The sequence below is a fragment of the Argiope bruennichi genome, chromosome 9 (genome assembly GCF_947563725.1).
Source record: "Argiope bruennichi chromosome 9, qqArgBrue1.1, whole genome shotgun sequence".
NCBI lineage: Eukaryota > Metazoa > Arthropoda > Arachnida > Araneae > Araneidae > Argiope > Argiope bruennichi.
The window spans coordinates 50,125,689-50,145,391 of record NC_079159.1 but is presented as its reverse complement, the minus strand read 5'-3'; the positions used below and the strand labels follow the sequence as shown (position 1 = coordinate 50,145,391).

At 29.0% G+C, this 19,703-nt stretch overlaps 1 protein-coding gene across 1 annotated transcript in view; it reads left to right on the top strand.

The window, feature by feature from the left end:
- Positions 1 to 1,062: 1,062 nt before the first annotated feature.
- Positions 1,063 to 19,703, top strand: part of LOC129983883 (galectin-6-like) — a 43,505-nt gene continuing 24,864 nt past the window's right edge. Inside the window, exons 1-2 of the mRNA XM_056093569.1 lie at positions 1,063 to 1,221; positions 16,646 to 16,734. Of these exons, the coding sequence (XP_055949544.1) occupies positions 1,150 to 1,221; positions 16,646 to 16,734 (161 nt within the window). The 5' untranslated portion in view covers positions 1,063 to 1,149. The remainder of the gene's footprint in view (positions 1,222 to 16,645; positions 16,735 to 19,703) is intronic.

Sequence of the window (19,703 nt, the reverse complement as noted above, 5' to 3'; positions counted from 1 at the left end):
ATTTTAAAAGAAAACCACCGCAGGAGATTAATCATAATGAAATCTCTTGTGAAAGTTTAAAAATAATTAACGTTACCTTTAAGTTCAAATATTAATAAATTTGATAAAAACTGTTTAATAAGTCACTTTTATTTGTATAGGAACTTTCATTATTTTCAATTATTTCCCACTCTCGGCCTTTAATTTATAGTTTTGTATTATAAATATTGTAGAATCATAAAAGTTCGAAAATCAAGATTTCTGAAACGACTTTTCCATATGGTGAATCAAGATTTATTTAAATCAATAAACCTAAAGTTTTATTTAAATGAATGAGTTAATTAATAATTAAATTCTAAAAATAATAAAGCAGTGTTGTGTTTTTTATAGAGAACATGTTAAATTGGGACATATTAGAATTTTCCAATTTACTTTTCATGAAATAAATGAAAGCGCTATTAATTTTTCATGAAATAAATGAAAAATTCACGAAAAATCAATAGCATAATTCCATATTCATTAATATTAAATAAGCCAAGTTAAATAAAAATGCCTTAGATTTATTATAACTTTATTATTACCATTTGACTTTTTTTAAAGTAAAATACTAAAAGTTAAAAGTTAGAAAAAGAAATCAACCGTAATTCAAGGTTAAGGTTTGTTTAACATTTGTCCTTTTTTAAAACCTAAATTGACTTTAATGCACCAGGAAGATATTTAACATCTTCAAAAACATTCGTGATTATTTAATAGTATAGTAAATAGAATGGAACGAAACAGGAGGTTAAATCAATCTTACTGTCATTATCACCAGTGATAGAATAAAATAAAAATAGTCAAGAGTTTTTTAAAAGTATGTCTTGATTAAAAAGGCCATGAAACCTTTTTGATAATAGTTATAAACTCTTCAATCAAAAGTAACATTAATACTGTAGGAGATCAGCCCTATAATACTCAAATCTGAAATTTTTTATACGTAGTTAAATGAGAAAAAAATTTTTTTCGTCTGTGCCACTCTTGGTAAAAAGTTTGCTCACTTTTGGCGAATTTCTTGGCATCCGCCAACAGATTGGCGTCCATTCCGCCCTTTAAACTTTACGGAAGAAATTACACTCGTTCCGTCTGCATCTTTTCAACTTCTTCCAGAGTTATTCTCCCTTCTGAATCATCATGGCTGATGTTAAAGTTGCTGCCTTGGTTGCCTCTGTCAAAAACGCCCCAGGATTACATTACAAGAATCCGGTAAGTACATTCTTTTGAGCTTTTAAACTATGACACTCGTTTGTTACATTTTCAGGAATTTTGAAAAAGTAGTATCAGCAGTTTATATTTAGAATGTGTACGTGTGTGCGTGCCGTACCCGGCATTTTGACACGTGGGTGTGACCAGGCAATCTGATGGGTATAAAATTAATTGATTTATAATTATTTAAATCTTTTAGTTTGCTTTTTGTTATTTTATAGGGTGTAATTGAAAACAAAGCTTCGTAATTGTTGTACTGAAACACTTCTTATCAAAAGATAACTGATGTTATAAACGTTTATTTCTGAAAGTTCATATAACATATGTTTAAAATTATTTAACCACTATTAAACTGTATAATTGCTTTAGAATAAGTTGACATGAATATAAAATAAATTTGCGATTACTTCTCATAAATAATAATATTCTATGTCTGATTAAAAATGTCATTTTTATTATTTATTGCATCTCTTAAAGCATATGTAATAAAATAATTATAGAAGTATTTGAGATGAAAAATAATTGATAAAAATTTATGTAACGAAATTTCCAAATTGAATTATCGAAAACAGTTGCACCACGCCCAAAAATCTGGGTTCAGATATCTGAAAATATTGTGAATGAATATGCATCACTTTATGTTTATAGAATATCATGGTATTAACTTTTGAAAATATGAGGTGTTAAGGTATTAGGGAAAAAAGCCTTTTTAATCGCATCTATAGTTTTTCAATTTAAGAATTGCTGTAACACTAAAATTCAGTTTTTAAATAAAACACTGTTGTGATACACATAGCCTTAATAAAATGCAATTAAATGATATTCAGAATTAATTGACATGTATTAATTTTACGGATTGCGAATTATTAAGTTTTATTTAGAGTTCTAACAATCGGCTTTCTTAAGATAAAATGAAACGCGATTTCAATTTGAAATCCTAAATGTCATAAAAAATAACTTAATTGGTTTAGAAAACCATATTTTCTAATGCATGATGCTATGGTAGTTTTTTCCGTGTTTAATTTACGCAATTAAAAAATACATCGGCTTTAAAGAAAGATTTCGCCAGTAGTCTCGGAAAAAATATAATTTGACTTCAATGATTCGAAATATAAACCAAATTTCTCGTTATAATATCCCAATATTATGCGTTATTTGAGATTGACAAAAACGTGTTCGACAAGGAATTTGATTTTGCATATAAATACGTACTATTTTAAATAATTGGAGACGAGGAATACGGAAACCTTTGTTTGGAGAAAAGTTTATAATAAAGAATATAAGTTTCATACATCTCGAAACAAGATTAAAATTCTAAGTTTTTTTTTTAAATTATTATTATGCAATGATAGGTCAGCAAAAACGTTGAGAGAAACTCTATTTTAGACATAATTTCAGAAGAAAAATTCTTTAATATATGAATTCAGTTTTCAAGAATAGAATCTAATTTGATTAATTTTAGAAAAGTTTCTCGTGGATCTGAAATCTAATTTAAATTGCTGTAATAACTAAGATTTTTGCTAGTTAATCAAATCTATGTTGCTAAAAAGATTTAGGATCATATTTAAAGATATTCAATTAAAAGTTCACAAACTTATTACTGTTTTAGAATGTTGTTAGCGCATTGAACATCGCCGCCGGCTGCTGGCCGAAATCCAGGATCAACGCTGTGAAACCGATTGCATACAATTCTAAATTTGAATGAGGAGGCTTTTTAACAAGAAAAGTCAGCGCCCTAACTTGTCTGGATTTGTTTGTAAATTTAATCCAGGAAATGTACATGAACTATAGAAAAATGTGTAGAATATTTTTCTTTGATCAAAATGAAAAATTCGTAGCAAATTCATTTTATTGAATTATAAATAGATTTTTTTAAAAAGATCAATTTGCATGCGATTTTAAATCAAGATTTGTCAAATACCATATTAATCTAAATCAAATCGATTAATCAAGTTGTATTTATGGCAATTTTTTCAATGCACCAGGAAATTTTAAGTTTGATTTTTGTTGTAATAATGGGATAAATAATTATAGAAACATTTTGTATAAAATAAAAATGCGATTTTGAAAATCCGCAACACTTTAATTACAATATTTCTTTTTATTCCAATCTAATTAAATAGAAATGTATAGAAAAAGAAAATCTGTATTTGGATTCTTTTGTGTAAAATAAGTTTAATGAAATAATGTTATTAAAAATTTAAATAATTAAAAAAAATTCTTTTCAAAATTTATTAGACTTTCACCACTTTTTAATAAAATTATCTATCTTAATTCAGAACGACTTTAATCCAAGACGTTTACTATAATATGCTTTGGCTGCTATGAAAGAAGCAAAATCCACCATTAAGATTAAAATTTTCGTAATCGATTGTGTTTCTTATAATATAAGCTTTTCTTTCGCAATAATTAACAGGATTCAGCCTGGAAAGATATCAAATCACAAAACTGTGACATTTTGATTACTTAGGTACTGTTTTGTAAATGAAAAATGGCATTTTTTTTTTTTTTTTTTTTTTTGTGGAATGATTTAAGAAACGAGTCATGCACATAATACTAATTATTAAGATAATAGTTATTGTTTAAGATAATATTTACAATTATCTTAAATAAAAATTATTCATTGATGGAATGAGATAACGCCAACTGATTTTATAAGACATAGAATTATTCGAAATTATTCTACGGGTTCATTTTCGAGGTGTCCAAGAGGCAAAATTCTTAGGAATAAATATCGAAATATATAGGATTCCTGTCTAATAGATATAAAAAAATTAATTTCCAGATGAAATAAATATTTTTTAAATGTTAAATATCTTTTTTTTCATGACATTCATTAAAAAAAAAAGGCATATTCGTGAAATATATTTTTTTCTTATTAAAATAATTCCACTAAAAATTTAACGATAATTAAAACTGTAAAATTTAATTTTCAATTCTTTTTGATTAAAAGCAAAAACTGACAATGGTATTTCAAAATGCATTTTTTTTCTGCTTAATTTTCATTTTCGCATAATTATTTCACCATCTAAATAACTGTCGCCGCATCATGCAATACATTTCCCAATAACAAGTATTTATTAACTGATGCAATCAGCATTATTTCACAATGAATTAATGCATTTACATTCAAATTAAATTGCTCAACATCTTAATCGCGCACAGTTCATTTATTAATAATTGAATCCTCCTTCATATCAATAGTAAGAACTCATCAATATCATAGATTGAAAACGATGGCTACAACTCATCCTCAACAATGATCACAAGATAGGACATACCTAATGAATGACACACCTATCATCAAACAACATAATTGTCATATGCCACCACATGTAACCGGACATCAAATAATCGAAGGATGAAATAATAAAAAAACGGTGGAAACACGACCTTCATCTAGACATTCATAGATGAGTCACCACAGCATTTGATCACTGGGCGTGGTTGATCATATAGAAAGTCAGCTCGGATGAGACCAGAATTGTGCTCCACTCTTCCACACACTTTTACGACCTACATACTTGTCTACCGGGTTATTCATTTTGGCTCGAAGCCAGTGATCATACTCAAAGGACCCGTTCGCGCATGGGACCAGTTTGCGTGCCTGTGCCTACGTTTCTTTGGATTGAAGCGGGTTTTCATCTTTCCTTTTTCTATTTTTTTTTTTTCTTGTGGCTTTGTCACGAGACTGTAACCTCCAACATTCATTGCCTTCCTTTTACTAATCACGGGTGTTTGTTTTCTTTCTTTCTTTTTTTTTTCTAAATCATTCCCACGCATAGTAAAATGACCAAACATGCGGAATTAGGAAGCGTCAGGATTGTTTTATGTGGCTGTCATTGTATGGAGGAAAAAAGCTAATATTTGAATCGTGACCATGACTCATATGTAGTCTGGGTTTCTTTTATCCTTTTGAAAGTTGAATGGATCTTAATCAATTCATTTAAGAATGAAAATTTAGCTAGTTGTGTGTCATTTATAGGAAATTGAAAATTTGTATGTAATTGAATTTCATGCTTTCTCATTCATTTGTTTGCTTAAATGATTCGATCTTCCGAATTCGAATCCAAGACATTCTAAAATCTGAGTATGATATTTCGGCAGGGGTAGGGGTAGGAGATTTCCGATAAATATAAAATTTAAAAAAATGCGAAACAATGGAATAATTTATTATAAAAATTATCAAAAGGAGAAGGGAGTAAAAAAAATTAAAAAAAAAACATGCAAACTTTGGCAACGTTTTTATTTTTTCTAGCTAAATAATCAATTATTCTAGTCAAAATAATCCTACTCAAGGTGCATTTAAAATTAGGTTTGGTTTGGCTTTATGGCACAAGGACCAGATTTGGTTATTCTGCGCCAAACATTTGTTAGGCATTGTTTTTGTGTTAAAAATTAAAGCATTCTCGACAAAAAAAAAAAAAATTAAATCTGATGTAAAATTTGAATATCTTTTTACAAAGGCAAAAACATTTTGAAATATTTGAAAATTAGGAATTGAGAATTATTTAGAATTAAAACAAATTAAATCTATTTAATATGAATTGTTTATAAATTAGTATAAAATATAATTCGAGACAATGATAATTTAATTCGAAACATTTTTCGATGTGACACTGTTTTTTTAGATACAAGATAGTCGAATACGGAAGAGTTGGTGACTATATAGAAATAGTAAAAGTTTTACTACTTTCGCTACACTTTTACTTTCCTTTCTATTAAAATTATTTTATCTTAAAATACAAGCTTATTAATTTAAATTGAAAGTAACTTTGTTTATACGGACAATTCATTTTGAAGTAATATTCGGGGTCAGTTGAAATAAAATTTAGTACAAACTGTATTAACTATAATTATATTAACTGTAAACTGTATTTGGAATTGTTCTGGCTATTCCGAGATGCTTAGCTGTTTTATTATTGCAACACCTGGAGTTTGTAGAATCTAAGGTTTTCATTTCTCACTATTCCGTGTATTAATAGTAGCAGTTGACATTGTCACATAGTAATTATATTTGTCATCTTGATTTAATTGCATATTGTCTTAAGCAGTAATGAGAACATCATATACTTTTCCTTTTTGCTAAATGCACAGTAAATAAAATAAAATGAATATATCATGTTACCATGACTGATTCCATGATAATTATGAAAATGGTACATCTGTACTTTTTGATATAATACGGATTAGATTAAGCCAGATTAAATTAATAAAACAGCCTAAACCAGGTTCATTCGGATCTTTTCTTTTATACTGGTGTGAACATTTAAAACGATTTCAAATGTAGCTTTAAATAACGTGACGTTTCTAAAACAACAAAAATTGAGCCATTCTTAAAACAAATAACAAACGGTTGAATGATCCAGCATTTAGATGCATTAAGAAATAAAAATTTGCTTTACATTAAATCAAGAGTTTTAAAATTGTTTTTAGATGCCGGGTTTATCTCTCTACTTACGCGTTCCGTAGTAGAAAATTTGTCGCCAGTCAACCATACAATCGATTTGTACCGCATTTTCGGCGCAAATAAAAATGTTCAAGCCATTGAACAAGATAAAAATCTTGTTTCTAAATTTAGTCTTATTAAATGGAAAAAAAAAAGTGTTTACACAATTTGTACTTTTTGTTAAAGTCTTCTAAATGAGAATGCAGGATCATTTAGAATTCCTATGGAACATGAACAGAGTAAAATGGATCCTAATTTCTCTTGTAAATCATTTAAAACATTTATTTATTTCTAAATAGGATAACCGTCAGCGAACTTTCATTGTTGTTTATACTATCTTGAAAGAAAAACAATTTCTGCAAATCCGGTGTATTAACCTCCCTCTTTTTTTTTTTTTTTTGTCTGCGGTAAGTTTGGCGTCCATTCCCATTCTCCTATCAGCATCACTGCTGAGGAGAACCAGACGCTTCTATACTTTTTCTTTCTTAATTCGTCGTTCTTTGTTCCGTAGTTTCAAAACTCATTTTGAAAGAACGTTCATGGACTGAATAGTTTCTTTTATTTGATCCTTTATCGTGCTTGCTGGACTTAATGGGATTTTTTTTAATTCCCTCCTCAATAAATTTTTTATTGATTTAATCATGTAGAACTATATTTATTTATGACATCCTGAACAAAGCTTTTTATATAAGCTGAAATTTATTCGATTTAATTAATAAAGAATATTTAATTGTATTTGCTTATCCCTCATTTAAATTTTTCTTATAATTCAGTACTAAAATAAGATGAAAAAATATGTTATCAGAATATTTCCTACTCGACATTTCTATGAAATTTTCTAGGCATAGTTTTGGTTTACATTTGATACTGTATATTTTATTCTAGTTTACGTTGGTCAAATTTTATTTAGCATTTGAGCTTCAAATGAATGATACATTTTGGAATTCATAGTGAAATAATAATAAAAATTTTGATGGTAGCATCCGAAAAAAATCCGTTTTCTTTCTTTTAAAACACGTTTGGTGCCACGAACTCGTCCTTGATATTTAGGTCATCTAATAAGATGGATGGTTTCGTAGAATTATATATCATCTGTAACGCATAGGCGCGTAATGCCAGCATTCAACTTATTTACTAGAATATTGTTATTTACTATTCTTGCTCAATAAATGCTTCATATTCTTTTTTTTTCATTTTTAATTGCTTCTTAAAAGAGCGACTTGTATAAATTTAGACAAGAAAATGAAAAGTGGAATCAACATCGTTCTAGAATGGCTATAAAGTGCTGATATTTGGGTTTAATATAGTGAAGGAAATCAATGTAGCTATAGAAAAAAACTTTTTTCCACTCTCGTGTTATTATATTTACTATCAGAGAAAATATGTCACAATTTTTCTATACTAAAGTCATTAGATCTGTGGTTTTTAAAATTCGAGAAAAATCTCTGTAACAGAATATTTGTTTCCTGTTTCGGTAGGTGTTCGGAGGTGCGCATTTTGTTTCATTCTTTTTGAATTCGAACACAATGGCGTGCATACTGCTGTATGAGACAGCTGTTAAATAATGAACGTGGTATTGGATAATCATCTACTTTCCGCGTGTCGAAAGATATACCAGTATAGCACGCAAAACACCTGTTAAAATCACGGATTCGTGTCGGAGACCTGGGAACTACTATTCCACGTTGTCAAAAGAATATAGTAACCAACTTCGTTGTCTAACTAGCCATGTTTTATAGCTTTTTGGCATGAAAAAACAATTACGATTTATCTTATCACTTAGGGCTGCATCGGTAATTCGGTAATGAAGTAAATGTGTTTCCAATGCCCTGCCATTAAGACTTATAGATTCACGCAATAACTATTTGGTGGACGTTGGTCTACGCGGCTGTTATTTTAATTTGTTAAGTACATATTTCTCAATTTCACGATTTAATCGCTCATTTATCTCTACATTTGCATAGCACCTGATTGATAGGCTGTTGTTGTGTTATCGATTAGTCTCGAATGAGCGGCTCGATTAATTTTGTTGCTTTATCTTAAAGTATGTGTTTGTCTTTAGTATCTTATCAAGGAATAATTTATTTCTTATACTTGAAATATTTAAAGTGTTATAATCGTCAAAATATTCCGCTCTAATATTATAAGGATTGTTTGTTATATAATTAGTTCTTCCACCACAAAAGGAAAGGAATTGTTTGAATTAGATAACTAAAAAACGGTACGATTAGATCGAAACGGTACGAAAACGGGATTTGGTGTATGGTCCATACATCAAAAGTGCAAGTATGAATCAAATTATAGATGAAATTCTTCTATGAGATCTTTCTGTTTATCCATTTGTGTGCTGGTGAACATGAAAATTCAGTAACAATAAGGAGTTAAATAGATAAAATTTAAAAACGAGTTATGAAAGCTATGGACATTTCCAGAGGCCATGCTGGAAACATGATGGGACCGCCGAAGAGCAACCTCACTTTGCATGAAGGAATAAATGATATTTAATGATGTTGGACACTTGCATACAACAAAGTACCCTCTAGAGAGAATGCATATTCGTCTTTTTACATTAACAGAGATCTAAAGACAAGAACGTTGATAAAATGTTCCTTAATAGAAGATTTAATGGTGGTTTTGTAAATGTAATTTTTAGAAAAAGTATAATAATATAGTCATTAATTGACTGCCTACCTAACCACCTGTTCGGATGTATGTGAACTCTAAAACACAACTTGGATGTAAGAAATTCTCTATATATTGTTGTCACCAAAATAATAGATCTGAATACATCACACCGTTCATCCGCCATTTCCTTCTTTATATTACTGAATACGAAATGTGCCATATTTAATTAGTATCTGAAAACATTGAAGTATGACATTGCCATGGATTGGATAAAATTATTCCTAAACATCTTAGAGAAGATTCTAATATTGTTTGCGTTTTATCTAAAATTATTAATCTCATTGCAAGGAATCTTTTGTTTTGCAGATTTCAATTAGTTCAGTTTTCCATGATAAATAAGCAAACTCTAAAACAGTGTTAGTAGTAAATTTAAATTTCATAAAGCGGCTGGTTCTCTTTAACGTAACTGCTCCCATTTAAAAGTGACATATGGTTATTTCGTCTCGTTTAGATCCGTACAGATAAAATCAAATCTGTTGAAAAGGTTTTGGTAAAGTTACAGTGATTGTATCCAGAATATAGTAACATTTCGGCAATTGCAGCAATTAAAAATTAAAAAACAATTTTAGGTTGAGAAAACGCAGTGATAATCTGTTATGACTATTTTAATGTGTACATCTACAACTGTCAAGTTGAATATAGTAAATTAAGCCGTTATATTGAATTTTGTTTCCTCGTTTCACAGAAGGATTTTTTTTTTAACTGAAAAGAAAATTTTTTAAAAATATAGCAGAAAACGTATGGGAAAAAAAAGATGCCACCAAAATAATTATTACTGTTAGTTGCTTGTGGTAGAAAATAATTTAGAGCAATCAAATTTCTGGAGCATATTTTACGCAATGCTTATAGGCTGGTATATTATCTGTAAATGTAATGTACATGACAAAAAAATCGTTTGAAACTAAATTTGGCATGTAGTTAGTTTTCTTACTAAACTGTACATATGTAGCTATTGGCGATAGCGAGGACCGAATTCACAACGTTTTGGTTCGTAGCCGAATAATAAGACCACAAGACAAAATTAATTACTCGTATCCTGTAGCTGTTATCTGGCTTATAAGCTTCACCACATATACTCACTTAGAATTTTTCAATTAGAAATTATTCAAATTTTACTCTTTTCTCCAGTAACTTCAGATTATATCTTTGTAAAAAAAAATCATATTTGAACCACTTTAAAGTTTAAGCGTTTAAATGATATCGGTTTTATTTATGTAATTTGTTTCTGAATTTTTTCAAAATATTTGTAAGTATATTTTTCAACATTACCTTGCATTTAGTTACCGTTGTGACAATATTAAACATATATTTTCCTGTTTACTAGATGCCTGCTGTATAAGTAAGATTTTTAAAAAAAAATAAATAGCAAGGCAAGCATAAAATGTTGTGTTACGATATTTCGGGTTTGAAACCCGAATCTCTTTTAAATTTTTTTTTTCAAGATGAATTATTGGTTGCTATTGATGCAAAAATGATTATTTAAATTGTAGGTTATATTTTTATTTATAAATTCTCAATTTGACAACAGTCATTCTAATGTTTTTGCGTTTTTCTGATGGAATTCGAAACTTAATGAAATTACAGACGTTCATATAATTTTTCTAAATTATTCGATTTCAAATATTTTCTGATATATTTCTGTAATTAGCAATGTTAAATATATTTTATTTTAGATTTAATATAAAATTAATGACTAGAAACATACAAAACTAAATAATTTCTTGATTTTTAAAACTTTTTGCAGCAACTTTAATGATTTTGAATGGGACAAAAGAAATAGAGAAAGAAATGGTAAATTGGGCAACTAAATAGTGATGTCTATCAATTTGTGTGGATTGTAGCTGACATTCAATTGCAGCAATTTTAATGAAAAAAAAAAAGAAAGAAAAAAGCAGAGCCTTCTAGTTATTTTTTTTTCTGGTTAACTTTTTATGATATTGTACCTCTACCAATTTTTATTTGTTCTTCCAAGTAGAGGAAATTGGAATTTTCGGCGCACTTTTTGATGGGTTTGATGTCTGACGTTTTCCTATTTTATGGAGCTTTTATTTGATTGAAATGTCACATTGCCTTGAACCTTTTATATAAAACCATATTTCTCAAAGTTCTCATGTGTAGAAAGGAAATATTTATAGCTGATACTATATTTTGGGTTTAAATCTTCTTTAGATTCAAGTTATAAAAAAAATCTATCGGTATGAAAAAAATGAAACCAGAAAGAAAAATAATAATAATAATAATAGAAACTGGGTGATAGACAACAACATAATTTATATGTTTGAAAAGTTTAAATAAGAAAAGACGATTCTTTCATGGTAATCTTAATTAAAATCTAATTACTTTTTTTCACACTTTTATATAACTCAATTGAACAATTTTTAAAGGTGTAATTTTATAATCGATGTTTCATTTGTTTTCTAATGTGTTAGATTCTTGGAATTTTGTAGACTTGTGCATTCATTATATTGATTTTTCAGAATTGAATTATAGATTAATCGGTTAATTTAATCAAATTTTGATTCCAGGCGATTAATGTATTTGGTGGTAGAAAAAAAATTAAAACTTCATTATAATTTTTTGAAATTTTAAAATAATTTAAATAAAAATAAAATCTATTTTTTAATGCATTGGTAGAAGCGAGATTTAAATACGTTAATCTGTTTTAATGCTTAAGCAGTTTTTTGCAATGTTACTCTTTTATTCAATATATTGGGTTGAGAATCTGTATCAGGTTGCAATTAGAATATATGTAACTTTCATAGGTATTTCTTTTATGCATTTAACGCAACCTATTTGCTATCATTATAACTATTCAGAACCTAATTGAAAGATTCACAGACCTAACACTTACAATAATACTACTAATCGCTTTTAGGGAGCAGTTGTTTTTCTGGAGATATGTTTGTATTTCAATGAATTCTCTTGGACATTAATATCATACCCACGATCTCATAAACAAACTAATTTTAAATATCAAATTGTTGGATATTGAAGTCGTGTTATTTTAATAGTTCTATTTGTGTTGTTTATTTATTGTGTGTATGAATTTTCCTAATGGAATTCAGCCTATAGTAGAAAATCAGACAGGCAGACAAAAGGTAGACAGCAGGTAAACAACAGCAACAACAAAAAACATTACAGAAATTCTGGGGAAAATTATTCAGTTACTAAGCCGATATCATTAAAAATAAATTTTTAAAAAATTGTAGCTATGTGAAATTAATTTTTATGCAATAATGTTTTTGGAAATCGGCATGTAAAGGCATCAAATTTCAGCTTCACTTTTAATTTAAAATTCTAATTAAAATTTTTAAAAAATCGTTAGTTTCCATATTCCCTATCTCAAAGGTAATAAATATATGTACTAGCAGTAAAACAAATGGTTCTACTGCTAGCTATTGCGCGCGCGCGCGCACACACACACACACACACACACACACACACACACACACACACACACACACACACACACACACACACACACACACACACACACACACACACACACACACACACTTATTCATTCATTTTTATTATTAGTATAGATACAGATAAGTAAAAGGTTGTGAATGTTTCTAGTCTGTCGACTAATTTGGGACATTTAGTCATTATTCACAATATATAAATTCCCCGCTCAGTTTTAAAACAAGCAGGTTTTTCGGATCTTAGTGAAAATTCAATATTAATTTCAATTTTTGATACATAATTGAGATATCATTTCCGGCCATACTTCCCATGAAACAATAGACCCATTGTCTCGATTATAATCGGGACATCTTATTGTACATTACTTGTCTTAACTATTCAAAGGTCAATTCATTATTTAATTGTTTTCAAACATGCAGAACCCTGAAATGCCTTGAAAAAGCTAGTACCAAACTCCCTTAATGCATTTAATTCTTCCTGTAATGGCGTATTCGTGGTACTTCTATTCATTATCTTTTGTTCCGTTAACATTTCCCACCAAGACAGAAAGAGGGAGAAAAAGCGGTTGACTCAAGAGCACTCAGTCTTAAAAAGGATATTGCCATTTTCCCATTTTGCGATGGCACATTTTTGAACTTTTGGGGTGAAAGGTCAGTGCGTGACAGTAATTCAAGTAACTTTCTGGGATGGATTCTCTCATTTATAATACAGCAATTACTGCCGTAATAACATGAAGTCACTTGAAGAGCTTATCGTTTAATTTAAAAGATGTAGTTATATTTAGAAAAGTTATAACCAAGACAATGTAGCCATTAAAGATCAAAGGTAACATCTAAGGAACAAAGAAATAAAATGAATCAACTTGGAAAGGATGGTTTGTTTGTTTACCATGGGAACTATTGTTACGAAAGGATGCAAAAGTAATTTTTAAATAAACATAAAAAAAAAAGCTGCCGTATTTAAAAATAAAATAATTTTATGGGCTTGCCTTAGGAATTATGTGAAATAATTGTTTCGGATTTACAGAATGTTTCTTTTCATAAACATATTTTAAATTCTTTGTACACAATACATGGGAAAGTTTACGTACCGCATTAGCCGAAAAAATCTAATTAGATTTTTTTTGTTTCTAAATGAAAATATCGTGAATTTCCATGTTTTGAATAAAAGAGCCTGAACTGTCCCTTTAATTATTTTTCTTAAGTGCAATAGAACCTCGATTATATTCGAGTCTTCATCAATCAGTATTTCTATTAACGGAAACAGCACCAGAAAATTGAACCATGTTTTTCTTTTCTAATAAAGTCAGTACATGAAACATACATATACATGAAATTTTTCGCTGATTTTTGCGATGCAATGGCTTTCAAAAGGTGGTTATCGATAAGTAAATTTTAACTGAAGAAATTAGATATGAACTGAACAAATTTTCTGAACTGAATATATTTTCATGACGGGGAAAAATGGCTCTATAAATGTGTAGGAAAGTTTCTCATTGTTGAGCAGGACAAATATTCTTGTGAAAATTCTGTAAAAGAAATTTCTGGAAACGATGAAAATGGAATTGCTCTTGTGATGATGTTCATGTAGAGTGTTGTATAAAGCACTTCATCGCTATTAGAAAAATCTCTTTATTTCACTAACAACTATCGGAACATCACTGCTTAGCGCACATATACATAGAACGGGGATTCCCCGGGCGAAGTATTAACATAGATTGTATTAGGAAAAGTAGATAGGTAGCGCTTTAGAATAACACGAATGAAAGATGGCGCTACGATCACTACACTCTCATGAATTTTCTTATCATATAATTGATCTATGAATTTATATAAATGTTACTGTAATATTATATGTACTGTAGTAACAATAGTGGATTTTTTAATAGTCTCTAGTGAACAGTGTTGGGGAAAACATTGTCAAAGGGGGAAAAAGTCAGTTCAAAATTTAATTTCGATTTACTACGTTTTCGATTACTCAATATAACGGTCCCAATCAGTTCAGATAATCGAATTTGTAATTTATGTGTAAAATATTTACGTTAATATTTCTTAAAGATTTATTTGATTGAATTTTTAAAAGTTAGATATGAATCAAAATTGATTGACTTTTAGGATTTACTATTGAATTTTCTTGCCTGTCTCTTTTTACTTTCTGCTATTTCACTGGTAATTCCACTTCCTCTTTGTTATTCCTTTGAATGTTATTAAATTACGTTTGAGGATTCATCTATCATTAGTATTTTAGAGGAATGAGACGCGGGAGGATAGAACCTGGGACCTCTTGGTTGGCAGTCCAGTAACTAACCGATTTTACCAAAACAGCTGTTCGGGTAGAAGCGCTGTTACTGGCTTATATGCAATTCACCACAGTATCGATGTTTAAGTCAATGGTTGTGGGACTTGTAGGTATTCAACTTACTGAAGAGAACATTCCACGATGAAATCAAGAAAATCTTATCATTCTATGTACAAGAAATGCAATATTATATGATGCTGTGATGTTATGTAATACATTATGCTATTAGATCGCAGTAGTAAAAAAAAAAAAATATCAAATGATCGTTAAAGCCTGAAATTTACATTTCGTGAAGATCAATTAATAAGATATAACACTGTCAAATCAGTAAAACGGTTAAAGATCGATTGTTAAAATAACAGTAATTGCTAAACAACAGTATTAAAATGAGATCATATAAATTATTTACTCAGAATTAGACATAACAGAAAAACAAGTAAATATAACATTGGAAACAAAAATTTATTGTACGTAGTTTCATAAAAAAATATTTCGATTCAAATAAAAAATTGATAAAATAGCTACTACCATAATATGCAAATGGTATCCAAAAGGAAAATTCGTATTTGCGCTTCCACAGAATCGACTAATGAGTTGAGTCATTCATCTGACCGCAAAACCAATTTGTTCATATGACCATGATAGAATCATATCCATATTCATTCATTCATTTCTGGGAATATGTTCTGACTTCATCGTCTGAAAAGAAACTTGTTTAGAGCAAATATTCCTTAATTTTATGGGAAAAGAAAGTAATCGCTTGGAACTAGATTCGAATCTATATAGAGTACTAATACCAAATCTCCTGCTTGAAGCATTCAAGCAAGCTTTAAATCTTGAGTTTTGAGGAAAATGTGAGATCGGACATACACTGCCTCTTTGCCCGATTCGAAAGAGTGACATCCTTTCACGATATAGTGTGAATTCATTAACTATTAACCGTAATCATTTGATTGTGAATTTTTCATGTGGAAACATAATTAACACGTTAGACTTTGCAGTTCAGTGATGGATTGCCAGTGAATCTCGACATTTCAATCTGTTGAAGTTAAATGAACTTCAGTGAATTCATTTAAGTTAAATGACAAACTATATTGAAATAAGTAGCGCCATTTTTGTTCTCTGTGACGAGAAAAATTTCGTTGTAGAATTATTTGTCTTGGGATAATGCACTTTCAACCTTTTATCTATTAATAAATTCTCGTAACGTGTAGATCAAATTAGATATGGAAGTAAACCAAATGAATTTTTAAAAGGTTATCTTCTTTTCACATATTTAAAATACTTACTATAAACTTTAAAAAAGCGATTATTCTTTTGCAATTTAGATCCTCTTTCCTTTATTTTTTCGAAATCCTTTAAATTAAAAATATAGTTTGAATGATAGAAGATTGAATATTATGATATTAAAACTGTCTTGTTAAGTTTATTGAAAAGGTGATTTTGGTAATGCTATATTGAGATGAATTATGTTAGATTGTGGATTATATTTTATTGAAGTAAATTCTATTTTTAAGCAATAAATTGTTTAAAATCGAAATTCTTATCACGCATTTTTGATTTCAGAGATTTCCCTTGAATGTCAAGCTCCCTGACAACTTAGAATGCGGCTCCAAAATTTACATTCATGGTTGTGCGGCTGCTGAACCAAACAGGTAGGTGTGATTCTTTGAACTACTTTTCATTTGTATTAATTCATGTTGATGTTCATCATTAGAAATGAATCGTCCATAAAAAAAACATTCAGTTTGAAGTTGCTCTGAAATTTTTGTTGCTGTAGGCAAATATACAAGTTTAGGATTTTGCATGTCGAGATTTCTATGAGCGTTAAACGTGCTCTGTACAGACCGGATCGAGTGTTGTTTTCATCATCTGACTTCGGTTGTAAATTACGTATTCATCCCGAAATACCCTCGTTGCTGTAAAGCATGTGGATACAGCAAGGGTAAATGGCATCGATGGAAAACAAAATTCATTTGACCTCCCCCTATTCCAGTCATTATGACTTGCGCTTGACAGTAGACAGTAGTCATTGATGTTTTTTCATGTCGTATTTCCCTTAAAAGGGGGCCAGTAATATTAAATCGCCATGATCAATGGTGTAGCCAAGTGATGTCTAGAATTTATTTTACCTTCATTCGTCGGTAGAAAGTATAAATAGCACACAAGGCTTGTTATCATTTTTAATTTCAAAAATTTATTATTATTGATTTCGAAGGTGGCATAAACCAATTAGTTTCCATGACTTTTCCTAAAATTGAGATCTATACAATCTCGTGCCTCCTGGTCATTACGCAGTTATTGAAAAAGAGCTGAAATATAAATCATATAAATTCGGCTTGTTATTCGAATTAATCCATTAGCTCTGACTTAAAATCAGACAGAAGATGAGAGAAACGTATCAAAAAGCAAAGAAAAACCGAAAAACTGATTTTTGAAAAATGCAATTAGCCAATAACCAAAAATAAAATATTTTTAAATGTATTAATTTTAGTCTAAATACTATATTAACTTAACTAAATGAATCAAATGTTCTTGACTCTTCTTTGTGGATTTTTAATCTTTTAGCGTAATAAAGTTTATCTTTAATTTATGACATCAGTGATGAGAATATAGTTTGGAAGTTGATAATGCGTTTGCATTTCATGAAAAAATTTGTCTAAATGCTTTATAGTTCTAAATGTTAACATAATGTTTATGCACCGGATACTATATTTATACATGAAATAATGCGAAAAGAATGATGCAAAAATAGTTGAAAAAATTTTACATGGCAAATTCTTGAGTCTAATGCTACCCAATTCGACACATAATTACTTCTTGGATAGAAGAAGCTCGCTAAGAAAGACTTTTTTAAAAAGATTATAATTTTAATTATAAGTTAATCAGTTTTAACGTTTTTCCTTTCTCTATAGCGTCAGAGCACATTACTGCGACAAATAAATAAAATTTAAAAAAAAACGCTTACCCCACTTTGCAATAAAAAAATAAGGTATTTAGTGATGCCAATTTCATTTTGGTAAATCTTTTCTCCGATTTCGATAATTAGAAAAAATACTTTTAAATATATTTTACAGCAATATTTTGCAAATAAATAAATAAATAAATAAATAAAATAAGCAATAGTTTGCAAATAAAAAAAATTGTTTTAGTTACTCATTTATACAGGCGTTTCTTTTGACGATATTACATTTTTGTGTACATGTTATCGCTTCTGTATAAACCAAGAGTGAAATTTAAAAATAAAGATAAATGAATCAAGCCTAAAATATTGTCATACAGTAATGTTTCAGACGAAAAATTCGAAACTCATTTAAGTTTTTTTTTTTATATATTTTTATTAAGTCTTTTACAAAAGTGTTTTTTTTTTTTTTTTTTTTTTTTGGCAGGAGGTGGAAAATTTTCGGTCGGGAAAAAAAAATTCTTTTTAAATAAAGAGGAGATAAATGAATTATAAAGAATTATTTTATCAGTTTAATCTTTTCTTACTTTTTTTTTTATTATTGTAAAAAAATAAGCCCTGACATTAAAAAATGATCTGTTCGATTCCTAGAAGACATCGGAATCGGTTTCAAGGTTTTCTTGCGGCGCACAGGTTGATACCTACACACCGTACAGATGCGTTAGACAATATACAGACAATCGAATTCTTGAGCAAGGACATTCTTTTTCTTGACAGGTCTACCAAGTAATTATCTTGATCGTATCGATTGATGTACGTCTCCTTTTAACGGATGTCTGCTTGGTTTGTTGTAAATGAATTGAGTGTTCCATTTCGTCATAATAAAAAAAAGACGATTTAGTAAGACGAGAAATTTAAATTAAAAAATTTAATACCTAGTGTAGTATTAAATATCTTAATTGAATTGCAAAGTATTTCTGAGGAAATTTTTTTTTCTGCATTGAATTGAATTCGAGGAATTAAAAGTTCTGAAAGAAAGATGCCTTGACCGGAAAATTTGGCAGTAATTTAAATATTCACTAGAAAATGACTTTTTTTTTATTTTATATGAAACAGAAATAGCAGTAGCTTATTAAATTTAGCTCTTTTGACTGTTTAAAGTGAAGAAAATGGACTTATGCTTTACCAGGGTCGAAATGATATACTTTATTCGCTACATTTCGATTTTAACGACGACCAAAGAGCGCCAAGAAAAAATTTCTCCAAATTATAAAAGTATATTCAAGTTCATTACTATTATGAAAAATTTTAAATGTGCGAATCGCATGCTATTTAGTGTGATCATTGAAATCGCCAAATTGGCGACATTTTTTTCTTGGAACTTTTTGATCGTCTTTACAAGTATATTTGATCGCCTGACAAGTAGATTTTATTCTTGGAATATGATTGGTTAAAGTTGCCATTTATTAATTTCGCTTGTGGATGGTAATCAGGACTAACAGTTTCAAAATTTCTCTAGTAATTCAAATCGGAACTGTAGTAAATATTTTGAAACTAAAAGAAGCATTTTCATAGAGTGATGACTATTGAAATAAGAAAATATTTAAAATGTATAAATACAGTGGCAATAAATCTTAGAAAAAGAAAATTCACTTTCATTGTTTCGTTCATTTACAAAGATCAATAAAAAGATAATAACATTGTAAAAAAACAGATAAACAT